Raw genomic sequence first — 12540 nt, 5'->3', positions numbered from 1 at the left:
AGGCTGTGTGGAGGTGCTGGGCTGAGGGACCTGGGGTCCTGGGAGGGCAGGAGCTTGGCAGAGCCTGAGGTGAGAGGCAGTGGTGTGGGATGTACCCAGGAGGGCTTCTATCCACAAATCATAAGAGGACACCAGATCATTGATCTGTGGTGAGACATCTTTGTCAAGAGAGTTTGAGTAGATGAGAGGGACTTTCTGAGTAACTTCTGCCGAGGGTCCCCCACACCCATAGCTGGTGAATTGTAAGAAAACAAACACACAGTTGGTAAAGACCACCCAGAGCTGCTGCCAGCCACTGCTTTCTCAGTAGATCTAAGAAAGTTTAAGAACTTTTGCTGAGGCCTAGCTCTGACAACAGGGAGCTTGCTGTACCTCGACAGCTGTGCTGTGGTCCGCTCTGGACACGCTGGTGTTCCGGTACCAGCACACGTGCATGGTGGTGTTGGCCCGGTGCTGGCCCTGCCTCTCCAGGGAGCTGTGAGTGCCCTGGGCACCTTCTTCTGACTCTTCCAGAGAAGCTTGGTCAGAGGGTCCTGGGGGAGGCCACAGCATGTTTACTTGTAGTGGGCCCTGGAGCCCTCTGCTGGAGGACACCTGCATGCCTCCATGCCTCCATGCCAGCAGCCGGCAACCAGGGCAGTTTGCAGACCCTTCCACCCGCCTGGGCTGGGCCTGGGGTGCTCCCTGTGGAGAGGGAGTACTCAGGAACTGAGCAGGTGATGGCTACCAAGGAAAACAATTTCCAGAAAAGCTTCCTGAGCACAGTGGTGTTCTCCTGGGGCCTCAGCCACAACTCACTGGGGGTGGGGACACATGCAGCCCTGCCTGGCAGTGCAGGGGCCTTGTCGCTGCTGCCCTTGGCTGCTTGGATTGCAGTATTCAAGTCAAGCATCCACTTCTCCTTCTCCAGCCGAGTGCTGTAGGGACAAGGGCTGAGGCTCAGGGCTGGGTCTTGCAGCCTGGGGCACCAGCCCTCAGCAGAGGGGGAGAGAAGGTCGGCGCCTACTCCACCCCATGCCACTGGCATCCCACGAATGGATAGGGGCATGGGGTGGGGCAGTGCCTCAGCATGAAGTGGGGCATGTGCAGGACCTGCTGTCCGAGAGATGCTGTTCTCTGTATGACTAAGCTGAAGGCATTTCCTGGTGGGAGGTGAGTGCCCTGTGCTCTCTGATGTCTGGGGACCCTGCAGAGCTGGGTGAGAGACCCTAGCAGCTGCTCCCTGATGAGCTCAGGATCACGTTCCTGTGTGGGATGGAGGTATGGAAGGCCCATACCTGGCTGCCACCACGATTGTCTTCTGAGCTGCATAGATAGTGAAGCAGTGTGGAGCTGACCACTCACTCTCGCTTTCTTCCACCTGTGAGTGGGAGAAGAGATGGAGAACTCACTGACCAGGAGGGAGCTGGCTGAGCCCAAACCTGCGCATGACACAGGTGACTGCCAGCAGTGTGGGGACCCAGCCTGGAAAATACACACTGCCCGTGTCTACACTGACTCTATGGAGGAGGCTATAAGAGGTTGCTGGTGTCCTCATGCCGCAGCAGCTGCGACCCAGGGGCTCAGCTGTGGGCCAACAGGCACCATCTACTCACCGGGGGGTCCAGTACTATTAGCTGCAAATCAAGCAAAGGAGAAAATATTGAGCATTTTTATCATTAAAAAGAGTCCTGGGTATTTCATCTCTAAACCTGGTTAGAGTCTACAGACCTAACAAAGTTAAGAGTTAAACAAAACATTTTATAGACTAATCTTAGTTATAAGGGTTAGATGAAAAAACTAAAAAATTTACCAAATCCAGCCTAAAAACACATACAAGGAATTGTCCCATGATCCCACGTCCCATGGATTGTCCCATGGTTCTAGGATCACAAGGAGGGTGTGACCGTAGAGAGTTGATTAATAAAATTCATCCTATTACAAGGCAAAGAGAAAAAAGTGACCATTTTCTCTACATGCTGAAAACACTTTTGTTAAAAATACCTTTGCTAAAATCCAACAGACAATACCTCTTAGAAACAGAAGGAAACTGGCTGGGAGCAGTGGCTCATGTCTCTAATCCCAGCACGCTGGAAGGCTGAGGCAGGATTGCTTGGGCTCAGAACTTTGAGACCAGCCTGAGAAAGAGCAAGACTCTGTCTCTACTAAAAATAGAAAAACTAGTCAGGTAATTGTGGCAGGTGCCTGTAGTCTCAGCTACTCAGGAGGCTGAAGCAGGAGGATCGCTTGTACCTAGGAGTTTGAGGTTGCTGTGAAGCCACAACACCACCCAGGGTGACAGTGAGACTTAAAAAAAATGGCTGGCAAAACCTTGTTGAGACGTTAGTCTTCCCTTAAGTGAATATGTAAATATTATTTCAACTGCAATTCCAATGATGTTTTTAGGAAGAATTTGTCCAACAAGAAAATTTACTTAGAAGAATTATTTTATTTTATTATTATTTTTTAAGAGATAGAGTCTCACTTTACTGCCCTCGGTAGAGTGCTGTAGTGTCACAGCTCACAGCAACCAACTCCTGGGCTTAGGTGATTCTCTTGTCTCAGCCTCCCGAGCAACTGGGACTGCAGGCACCCGCCACAACACCTAGCTATTTTTTTTTTTTGCAGTTTGGCAGGGGCCAGGTTCAAATCCGTCACCCTTGGTATATGGGGACAGTGCCCTACCCATTGAGCCACAGGCGCTGTTCTACTTGGAAGAATTAAATGCTTGAGCATAGCAAAGAACATTTTTTTTTTTTAGACAGGAGCCTCAAGCTGTCCCCCTGGGTAGAGTGCTGAGGCATCACAGCTCATAGCAACCTCCAACTCCTGGGCTCAAGCGAGTCTCCTGCCTCCACCTCCCAAGTAGCTGGGACCACAGGCGCCCATCACAATGCTTGGCTATTTTTCGGTTGCAGCTGTCATTGTTGTTTGGTGGGCCTGGGCTGGATTTAAACCTGCCACCTTAGGTGTATGTGGCTGGCACCTTAGCCACTTGAGCCACAGGAGCTGAGCCAGCAAAGAACATTTTCAAAGGAGGATGAAAAAGGGATGAGAAATCTTCACCTACATGGTGACTGCCTCATAGGATACCACTCAGGAAAGTGTGGCCTGATGGGGCAGAGTGACCAGAAGATTGTTACCTGATGAAGGCAGCCTTTCAGATCAGCAAGAAAATGAAGGATCAACAAATAATGGGGAAAATGACTAATGGGGAGAAAATGTTATACCTCAGTTGAATAACATTTATCACAACAAATACTAGGCAGATTATGCGAGAAAAATGATACCATAAAAAAGGTACCAGTATAAAGTTGGCATAGGGAAGAGCTTCTGAGCCCCACGAAGGATGGAAACCTTCATGGATAGAATGGACAGAACTGACCCCAGATGGTCCCTGGGTGATTACCTGTCCAATAGAACTCTGAGTGCCCACACAACCACCTTGTTCTCCATTTCTAGTATAGCAGTCAATAGTTACACAAACTATTCGATGCTTCATTGGGGGAATCTGTGGCCCTCTGACTTCAAGATTCTTTTCCTTTTTTTTTTTTTTTTTTTAGAAAGAATCTCACTCTCTCGCCCTGAGCAGAATGAGGTGTCACAGCTCACAGCAACCTCAAACTTCAGGGCTCAAGCCATCTTCCCAGCTGTGTCCAGCCAAGTTTCTTCTTTTTTAAACATCAAAGGAGGCAAGAAAAGCTTCATCTTTCTCTGCTGCACCCCTTTTAGTAAAAGGATCTGTTCTGCAAAATTTGGAATCAGGCAAAAGGCTGCACTTAAAGACTTCGAAGGCTACGGTCTCCTTTAAGGATGCAGGATTCCCCCTCCGGTGTTTGCTCAGCTGTAGGCGGATGTAAGTGCACTGAGCACATTTAAGGTGGGCTTGTCTGGGCGCTGATGCTTGATAGGTTAGGTGTATTAAATGCATTTATGATCTACCATATTTTTAACTTAGATTGGGTTTATCAGGATATAGCCAATCCTAAGTCTAGAAGCCACTGTAGACAGTATGTGTTTAAATTCACTCCTTCAACAAGCTTTTGCTAGATGCCTTCTCTGTGTCAGATACCAGTCCAGAATGAGATGAACATAAGCCCCATCAGGATGGATATTAAGGCTAGGTGCGATGGCTTGGTCCCGTGATCCCAGCATTACTGGGAAGCTGAGGCAGGTGGATTGCCTGAGCTCAGGAGTTTAAGACAAGCCTGAGCAAGAGCAAGACCCTGTGTCTACTATAAATAGAAAAACTTGCCAGGCATTGTGGTGGGTGACTGTAGTCTCAGCTACTTGGAAGACTGAGCCCAGGAGTTTGAGGTTGCTATAAGCTGTGACACCATGGCACTCTACCCAGCGGCAAGATGAGACAAACAAACAAAAATAACAATAAAAATAAAAAATTAAAAGAAAAAGATTTTTTTAAAGGATTGATTTTAAATTCTATAAGGCAAGGCTGGCGGGGTGTGGTGGCTCACAACTGTAGTTTCAGTACTCTGGGAGGCCAAAGCGGGTGGATTGCCTGAGCTCATAGGTTTAAGACCAGCCTGAGCAAGAGTAAGACTCCTGTTTCAATAAAAAGCCAGGTGTTGTGGTGGGTGCCTGTCATCCCAGGTACTTGGGAAGCTGAGGCAAGAGAAATGCTTGAGCCCAAGAGTCTGAGGTTGCTGTGAGCTATGATGCCAGGGCACTCTACCTAGGGCAACAAGTGAGACTCTGTCACCAAAAAAAAATCTAAAGCCAAATTTCAGGTGAAAGTAGAAAGGCAGTTACTAACTGGGATAAGTATTTGTGACCTCTAAAGGTTGGCTAGCATTTTCACTATATATAAAGTTTTCACAAATGTATATGCCTAGGCTGCTGGGGCAGCTGCTTGGACAGCACTTTGGCAGGAGCACTCAACGCCACACATAACACATGCCCTTTGCTCAAACAAATCTACATTTTGCGATTGATCTTAAGGGTACAATTCAGGATATGCAGAAGGACAGAAGTCTAACAGTGTCACAAGCCTCAAGAGCTGGGTGCAGCCCAACCTCTGGTGACAGGTATTTGGGTAACTGGCTACCTGTCTAACACCCATCTCTGCTCCAGGAGACAAGCACAGGGACATGAGGCAGACGGCTGAGCATATGGCACAGGTGACAAGCCAACCCCTGGAAGTGATCCCAGCACAGGGGAACTGAGGGCACAATGCAGATGTCCTGGGTGGGCTCCTACTGTGTGGTAGAACTCTGAACTGTCTTTATTTTACATTTCCAGGTATTTCTTTCTTTCTTCTTTTTTTTGAGACAGAGCCTCAAGCTGTCGCCCTTGTAGAGAGCTATGGCATCACAGCTGACAGCAACCTCCAACTCCTGGGCTTAAGCGATTCTCTTGCCTCAGCCTTCCAGATAGCTGGGACTACAGGTGCCCGCCACAACACCCAGCTAGTTTTTGGTTGCAGCTGTCATTGTTGGTTGGCAGGCCCGGGCTGGATTTGCCAGCTCAGGTGTATGTGGCTGATGCCTTAGCCGCTTGAGCCATGGGTGCCGAGCCCAGGTATTTATTTCTATATTAAATGTGTAATTTTAAAACAGATGGGACCTGCTTCCCATGACGGCAGATGAGGCCATTTTGACCAACCTCCTCTTGATGCGTTAGGAAAGCAGAACTCACTGTCACAACTGGTGGGAGGGAATGATGAAGGTGTACCCTGGAAGGAGTGGGGAGAGCTGGTGGCCGCTGCAATGATCACAGCAGATGGGTCAAGAGGGGTGGGATGGAGCTGGGTGTCAGAACCCCCTGGCCATGAACCCCTGAGTGGGAGGCCCGTGGAGGTCCCCAGGGTGCTGTTCACTGCAGCAGGTGTCCTGACTAATGCAGACCCCATGGCCAGATTTGCACGTGGCCTCTATCTGTACCACCCCAGGCTGAGGGAAGGACACTTAGATGCAGATGGAATAGCCCTGATCTGTGTGTGAGCTACCCAGCTGCACCAGCCACAGTAAGTAGTGGTCACACAGGGCCAGGCTGATAAACTGGATCTCAGCATAGGAAGCATTTCTGCTCCTCAGAGAGAGGAGCATGAAAGTGTCACTGCTCTAGCCAGGTGTCTCACTCAAGGAGTGTACTTGCTCGAGATATGGCAACATCACAAGGACGGAGGGCTCATGGCAGCACCATCAATAGCTCAAGCCAAATAGCCCTGTGTTCAGCCTCAGAGGAATGGACATGGAGCATGTGACTGTTCCCTGTGGGAAGTAGACAGGTTGACTTCTCCACAGGGCACCCTGTCTCAGTCCTGGGGCATTCAGGGGAACATCTGCTGATGAGCAATCCCTAGGAGTTCTTCAGATCCACAGATGAAAAGAACCCAGAGGCACCCAGACAGGCTGGACTAGGCCTATGCACAGGAGAGTCAACAGATGGGAGGGATTAATTTCTTTGAATATGTAGTTAGTTTAGGAAACCTGGTTTACCTCCTCTGCATGAACAGCTAGCTTCTCCCTCCCCTTTTATTTACATACACCTGTATTTACCTGCCCCCTTCCACTTACCCAGCCTCTTTCTGTTCAGTTTCCTGGGGACTTGGGATTTTTTCTACCCTAGTTTTGCACATGCACCTTTGTTAGACAGGGGCTGCATTTTCTTGGTTTACTCAGCCTGAGTTAATGTAAGCCTTCTCCAGGCATCTTTAGATTTTGTTTTGAGCTCGTGTATTTCTTTTTTTTTTTTTGAGACAGAGCCCCAAGTTGTCCCCCTGGGTAGAGTGCTGTGGCATTACAGCTCACAGCAACCTCCAACTCCTGGGCTCAAGCGAGTCTCCTGCCTCTGCCTCCCAAGTAGCTGGGACCACAGGCATCAGCCACAACGCCTGGCTAATTTTTGGTTGCAGCCGTCATTGTTGTTTGGCGGGCCCAGGCTGGATTCGAACCCGCCATCTTAGGTGTATGTGGCCGGCACCTCAGCCACCCAAGCCACAAGCGCCGAGCCTGAGTTCGCGTATTTCACTGTCATTTTCCCCCAGCTGGCTTTCAAACTAGGTTGGCGTTCTCACACAAAACCCCCTGACAGTTTCCAAGTGATGGAATCCCACCCCCGGGTCTCAGGGCAAACCAGAGGTACACTGGACCCTGCACAGAGTTCCACACGGGGCTAAGAAACAGCGATAGCAAAGGCTCCCCTGAGTTGGGGGCGCAGGCCTGGAGCTTCCAGGAGCTGCCAGAGGCACAGGCTGAGCCCACAGGTCACCAGGCTGACCAAGGAGGTCCCAGGGCAGTGTGAGTACCCTCAGGGACAGTGACCACCAAGGGGGACAGCACAACCAGAGAAGCTAGGCAGGCGCCTCTCACCATGCACAGGGCCTGCAGGGCCTGTGCCACTCACCAGCATGCCTCGGAGTGGAAGGAGACCCCGGATATGGAAGCAGCTGGTCCCTGAGGCACTTCTGCTTGTGTACAGCAGCATATCTGAGAACTGAGGGATGCCAAGCTTTAGATAAACAAATTTCAGGAACAAGTGACAAAGTCAGCGCTGTCTTAATAGCCTCTAGGCACCTGTTTTGTGGCTATCAGATCTCTTCAGCTTATTGGAGATTTCTTTCTTTTTTTTTTTTTATTGAGACAGAGTCCCGTTTCCTCACTCTGAATAGAGTGCTGTGTTGTCATAGCTCACAGCAACCTCAAACTCTTGGGCTCAAGTGATTCTCTTGCCTCAGCCTCCTTAGTAGCTGGGACTACAGGCGCCCACAACACCTGCCTATTTTTGCTTGTTTGTTTAGCAGGCCAGGGCTGGGTTTGAACCCACCAGCCCCGGAGGTTGTGGCTGGCACCCTAACCACTGAGCTATGGGTACCCAGCCCTTATTGGAGATTTCTGACAAAAAAGGAACTTTTATTTCATTCATTTGATCATTTTGACCAGAGGTAAGAAGTAACCACATGGGCCAGCCCTTCATGTGTTCAGCCAGCTCACCAGCTGGGAGCAGGCAGGGACTCTGGCTGGTGGGGCTCAGCCTTCTCATGTGGACCAGGCAGGCTGGATCCACTTATGGATCCAGAAACTGGGCATGAGGGAGGGAACAAGGACAGGCTGGGAGGTCCTTGGCCTCTGGCCCAGCAGTAAAATCCCCTGTCTGGCCACTGGGCCATTCACAGAACCTGCCTACAGCCATAGGCATATGGACTTGTCAACTTCTGTTCTCTTCCAACAGGTGCCCAGAACCTGGGGGCAGAGGGAGCTGGCCCAGGGTGAGCAGAGCAGCTGTTCGCTGCGGCCCGCCTGGCTCCTGGCTGACGCTTCCCACCTGAGCCAAGGCCAGGGTGCTGAGCTGCACAGGGGCCTGGGGGCTGTGGGTGTGCACAGCTTCCCTAACAGAGCTGCTGCCCACTCCTTCCAGGGACTCACAGATTAAGCAGGAGAAAGAACCCACCAGAAAGAACATCCTCTGCTGCAGGCCCTTCCTGGTGAGCTTGTGCAGGCAGCCCTCGCGGATGAACTCCTGAAAGACAGATGGGGCCCACTGAGGCGGCTGAGGGCAGCTGCAGATGCACGCTGGCTGGACGGCATGTGGGAACAGCTATGTGGCCACCTGTGCTTCTCTGGCCCCTCCAGCAGGCCCACCCCAACCCTTTATTAGTGCCTACAGCCACCATGTGCTGGGGCTGACTACTTTAGTTCCCCCCCAAATTGTCTACTGAGCACCTGCCCTGGGCCAGGAGCTCTGGAGCTTGAGACAACCCAGAGGTAAAGTGAAGAGCATTATTCTTGGTGAGGAGAGGCTTCTAGAAGGTCTGGCCACAAAGATGCCATCAGAGCTCTGCTTGAGAAAGACTGGGTGAGCAGGAGCATGTCTGAGGAATGGGGAGAAGGGCAGGGTCATAAGGTAGCTGCCCAGGGTATTAAATAAGAATGAAGAATCCCTGATACCACAAAGGCTGTAAACACAAAGGAACAAGGGGATGAAGCTCTGACAGGAGCCATCCATGCTGGGTCTTCTCATGGAGCGAGGGGGTACCTGCCCTTGCTCCCCTGCCTAGCCAGGATTTCTTTTCTTTTTTCTTTTTCTTTTTTTTTTTTTGTAGAGACAGAGTCTCACTTTGTGGCCTTTGGTAGAGTGCCATGGTGTCACACAGCTCACAGCAACCTCCAACTCCGGGGCTTAAGGGATTCTCTTGCCTCAGCCTCCCGAGTAGCTGGGACTACAGGCGCCCACCACAACGCTCGGCTATTTTTTGGTTGCAGTTCGGCCAGGGCCAGGTTTGAACTCACCACCCTTGGTATATGGGGCCAGCGCCCTACTCACTGAGCCATAGGTGCCACCCACCTAGCTAGGATTTCCCCAGGACTCTAGAGAAAGCCTCACCTTTCCCATTGGCACGGGAGTGCCCCAGTCCAGGCCCCGCACATACATGCTTCCCACAGGTCCCTAATACCTGTGGGGTGGCAGGAAGCGAGAGCCCTGCACACTTGAAGAGCCCCTAGCCAGGGCTTCTTCTGGAGCCCTTTCTACTACCTGCATGTGCCCTGAGTGCGTGCCAGTGCACACTGCACGAGCAGGCCCCATGCACTGTGGAGACGAGAGGAAGAGCACTCCACGCAGTGACCCTCACAGACACATGCAAGGTGAACCCTGTCCAGGCCGCAACATCTGCCCCACAAGACAAGGAAGGTCTGCCCTCTTGTCACACAAATGCTTTTGCATGACTGGGTTGTGCTACAGCATACATGAACCTTAAAAACATTCTGAAAGAAGCCAGTCACAAAAAGCCACATAATACATGATTTGATTTCCATTAAATGCCCAGAACAGGCAACTCCATAGAATAGAAAGTGGGTTGGTATTGGGGGGCAGCGGCAGTGACACTAACGAGAGCCCCTTGGGTGATGAAATGCTCTGAATTAGACAGTGATGGCTGCACAGCCTTGTGAAACTATTAAACACTACGAAAGAATTCACTTTAAAAGGGTGCATTTTATGGTACATGAACTATATATACTTTAATATAATTTGGTGAGATACATTTTATTGATTATATCTCAATATAAAAGAAATTAAATAAGTAGTTCAGAAACTTTTCCAGCACAAGGTCACTCACCCTGCTGGGAGCAATGAGATTCTCTATGCCCACAAGGTCCCGCTGCAGCTCCATTAGCTTCTGGAGGTTCTCTAGCCGGGCAAGGCTGTGCTGGAGTGTGCAGGTCACCTCTGTGATGGCTTGGAGGGCATCTGTACAGAGAGACCCTCAGTACAGGTGATTGGGCAGCAGTGTGGACAGACTCTGTACTGACCACCTTGTGACAGAAACTGGCATGTTATAGGGTGGTTTTAGTGTCAGGCTTTTTCCATGTGTGGGCCTTACGGGCCCCCACCACCCGCTGCATGCTGCCCCCAGGCACCTGCTCAGCAGTGACCACTGACCAATGTACTCAGGACTGGTGAATGACTCTACAGTGTCCTGGAAAGGCAGTGTTCGTCCTTTAAGGAAAATGATTAACTATGTTAAAAACTAAACGATTTGCACCTTCAAAACAACTGTAATTCTCCCTTTGAACGGAAGAACAAATGCTACCCTTACAGTCTGAGCAAAGACATAAGGGTCATGATCAAGAAGAAAGACTTATTAAGACAACAGAGTCAGACACTAAGATCGCCTTCCTGCCCTGCACAGGCCACATGGAGACAGCTGCCCCGACCCTGCCCAGAAGCAGTGGCTGTGTCTTCCTTGCTGGAACCGCTGTGGGGACCAGCTTCTCTCTTCTTTCTTGGGACTGCCTCCTGCTTCCTGTCATTGGCCTTGGCCCTTGCCCTGGACACATCAGCCGGAAGTCCTGTGATGGCTCTGGCTGCATCCTCTTGAGTGGAGCTAACACCCCTTCGCAGCTTTCAGAGAATAAAACCAGACAAGAGTGAGGCACATGGCAGCGTCACTCTTCCTGGGTCACAGGGACATGACGCTAAGAACATCAGGGAAAATCTCTGTGATGCCAGCGCAGGTCCAGATGGCTGCCCCATGTGGTGGCTGGGCTCTGCTCTGTGCAGATTGCCAAGCTTCTGTCTATGCTACCCCTACGTTCCACCCTTACCCCCCAAGCCTGGCAGCCTGAAAGCTGAGTGGAGCCTGAGCTCGTCCTGGACACCTGGCAGGCAGACACTCACTGGGCTCTACTCATTCACTGCACAGCCACCTGGCCTTGTGTTTCTGCTCTGGGGAGTGCCAGTGCCACCTTGCCCTCAGATGCTGAGCCCACTGAGCACAGGGCTAGAAGCCTGCACTGCTGCCAGGGCTCTGCGTGGCACTTGGGTTGGTGGTGGGAGCTGTGGGAAGCTGGGGACCATTCCAGACATGATGGCAGCCCTGAGGATGCCTCCCTGAAGGTCCACCACAGAACCCACAGTGGCAGCAGCAGGCAGGTGGCATGTTAGTGGGTCGTGACTATGCATGTGGTGCCCAGCTGAGGCCATGGAGTGCTTAGCAAGGCCATATGCTCTCAGGAAGCCCTCCCCATAACAAAGGATAAATAAAAATTTTCAAGGCTTTCCCAGCCTAAAGGTACCCCTCTTTGTCCAAGAGAGTTCTAGTTCAAAGTTCTAGGAAGACCAAGAAGGCTGATGACACCTGTATACATAGGGGCCTCTTCCTTGAAGGCCCTGTCCTGACAATCCTATGCCATGAGAGCTTGTGGCTGGACAGGGGCAGCTGAGAAGGCGTGTTAGCCACTGGGCCTTCCCCAGCTCTCCAGGGATGCCTGAGTCTGCAGCAACCCCATTGAGGTTGATGGTCACCAATGTTACTTTGCGTGAACATTTACAGAGCACTTTCACAGACACAGCTTTGTGGAGTTTGTGCCAGACTATGAGACGAGTTTTACCACCAGAAACCTGACATGTAGGAGGTATAGGGGGCCCAGGTCTACTGAGTACACAGCTGGAAACTGGGCCCAGCCCTTTCCACTTGGCACGGTATCTCTGACCCTCCAAGACAGGCCACCCACTCCTCCAGCACTGTGCCCTCATAAGACTTGGGGATACACTGACAATGAAAAACATTTTAAATGCACCATGATTATTTCACTTTTCTCTTAAGATGGCTGAAAGTGTTTTCTAATGGGCTGGGCACAGTGGCTCACACCTGTAATCCCAGCACTCTGGGAGGCTGAGGTGGGTAGATTGCCTGAGCTCAGGAGTTTGACACCAGCCTGAGCAAGAGTGAAACCCTTTATCTCCTAAAAATAGAAAAGAAAAAAAAAAAACTAGCTGGGCATGGTGGCAGGCACCTGTAGTCCCTCCCAGCTACTCAGAAGGCTGAGAAAAGAGATTGCTTCAGCCCAGGAGTTCGAGGTTGCTGTGAGCTATGACACCACAGTACTCACCACCCCCCCAAAAAAGAAAAGAATGTGTTTTTTAAATATTATTTTGTCCTTTTCCTTTTCAGCAAACATGAAACATTTGCGTTCAGAATAAAGAAGAGAATCGACATTGAATGCTTCTTTATCATGCCCATTTTGAGGCTACAGGAAATCAGGTAGAAGGAAATGCTAAGTATTTTTACACCTTATACTTTTTTCTTTTCTTTTTTTTTTT

The 12540-nt window shown here is 50.6% G+C and overlaps 1 protein-coding gene across 1 annotated transcript in view; it reads right to left on the bottom strand.

Moving 5' to 3' along the window:
* The window catches only part of FARP2 (FERM, ARH/RhoGEF and pleckstrin domain protein 2), a 126272-nt gene that overhangs the window by 2068 nt on the left and 111664 nt on the right, over positions 1 to 12540 (bottom strand). The window contains 6 exon segments of the mRNA XM_012810404.2: positions 246 to 533; positions 799 to 917; positions 1278 to 1360; positions 7345 to 7434; positions 8389 to 8457; positions 10055 to 10185. Coding sequence (XP_012665858.1) covers positions 246 to 533; positions 799 to 917; positions 1278 to 1360; positions 7345 to 7434; positions 8389 to 8457; positions 10055 to 10185 — 780 coding nt within the window.

Source organism: Otolemur garnettii, unplaced genomic scaffold (genome assembly GCF_000181295.1).
Source record: "Otolemur garnettii isolate 467f Iridium unplaced genomic scaffold, OtoGar3 scaffold00133, whole genome shotgun sequence".
Classification (NCBI taxonomy): domain Eukaryota; kingdom Metazoa; phylum Chordata; class Mammalia; order Primates; family Galagidae; genus Otolemur; species Otolemur garnettii.
This window is presented reverse-complemented; position numbering and strand designations above follow the sequence as displayed.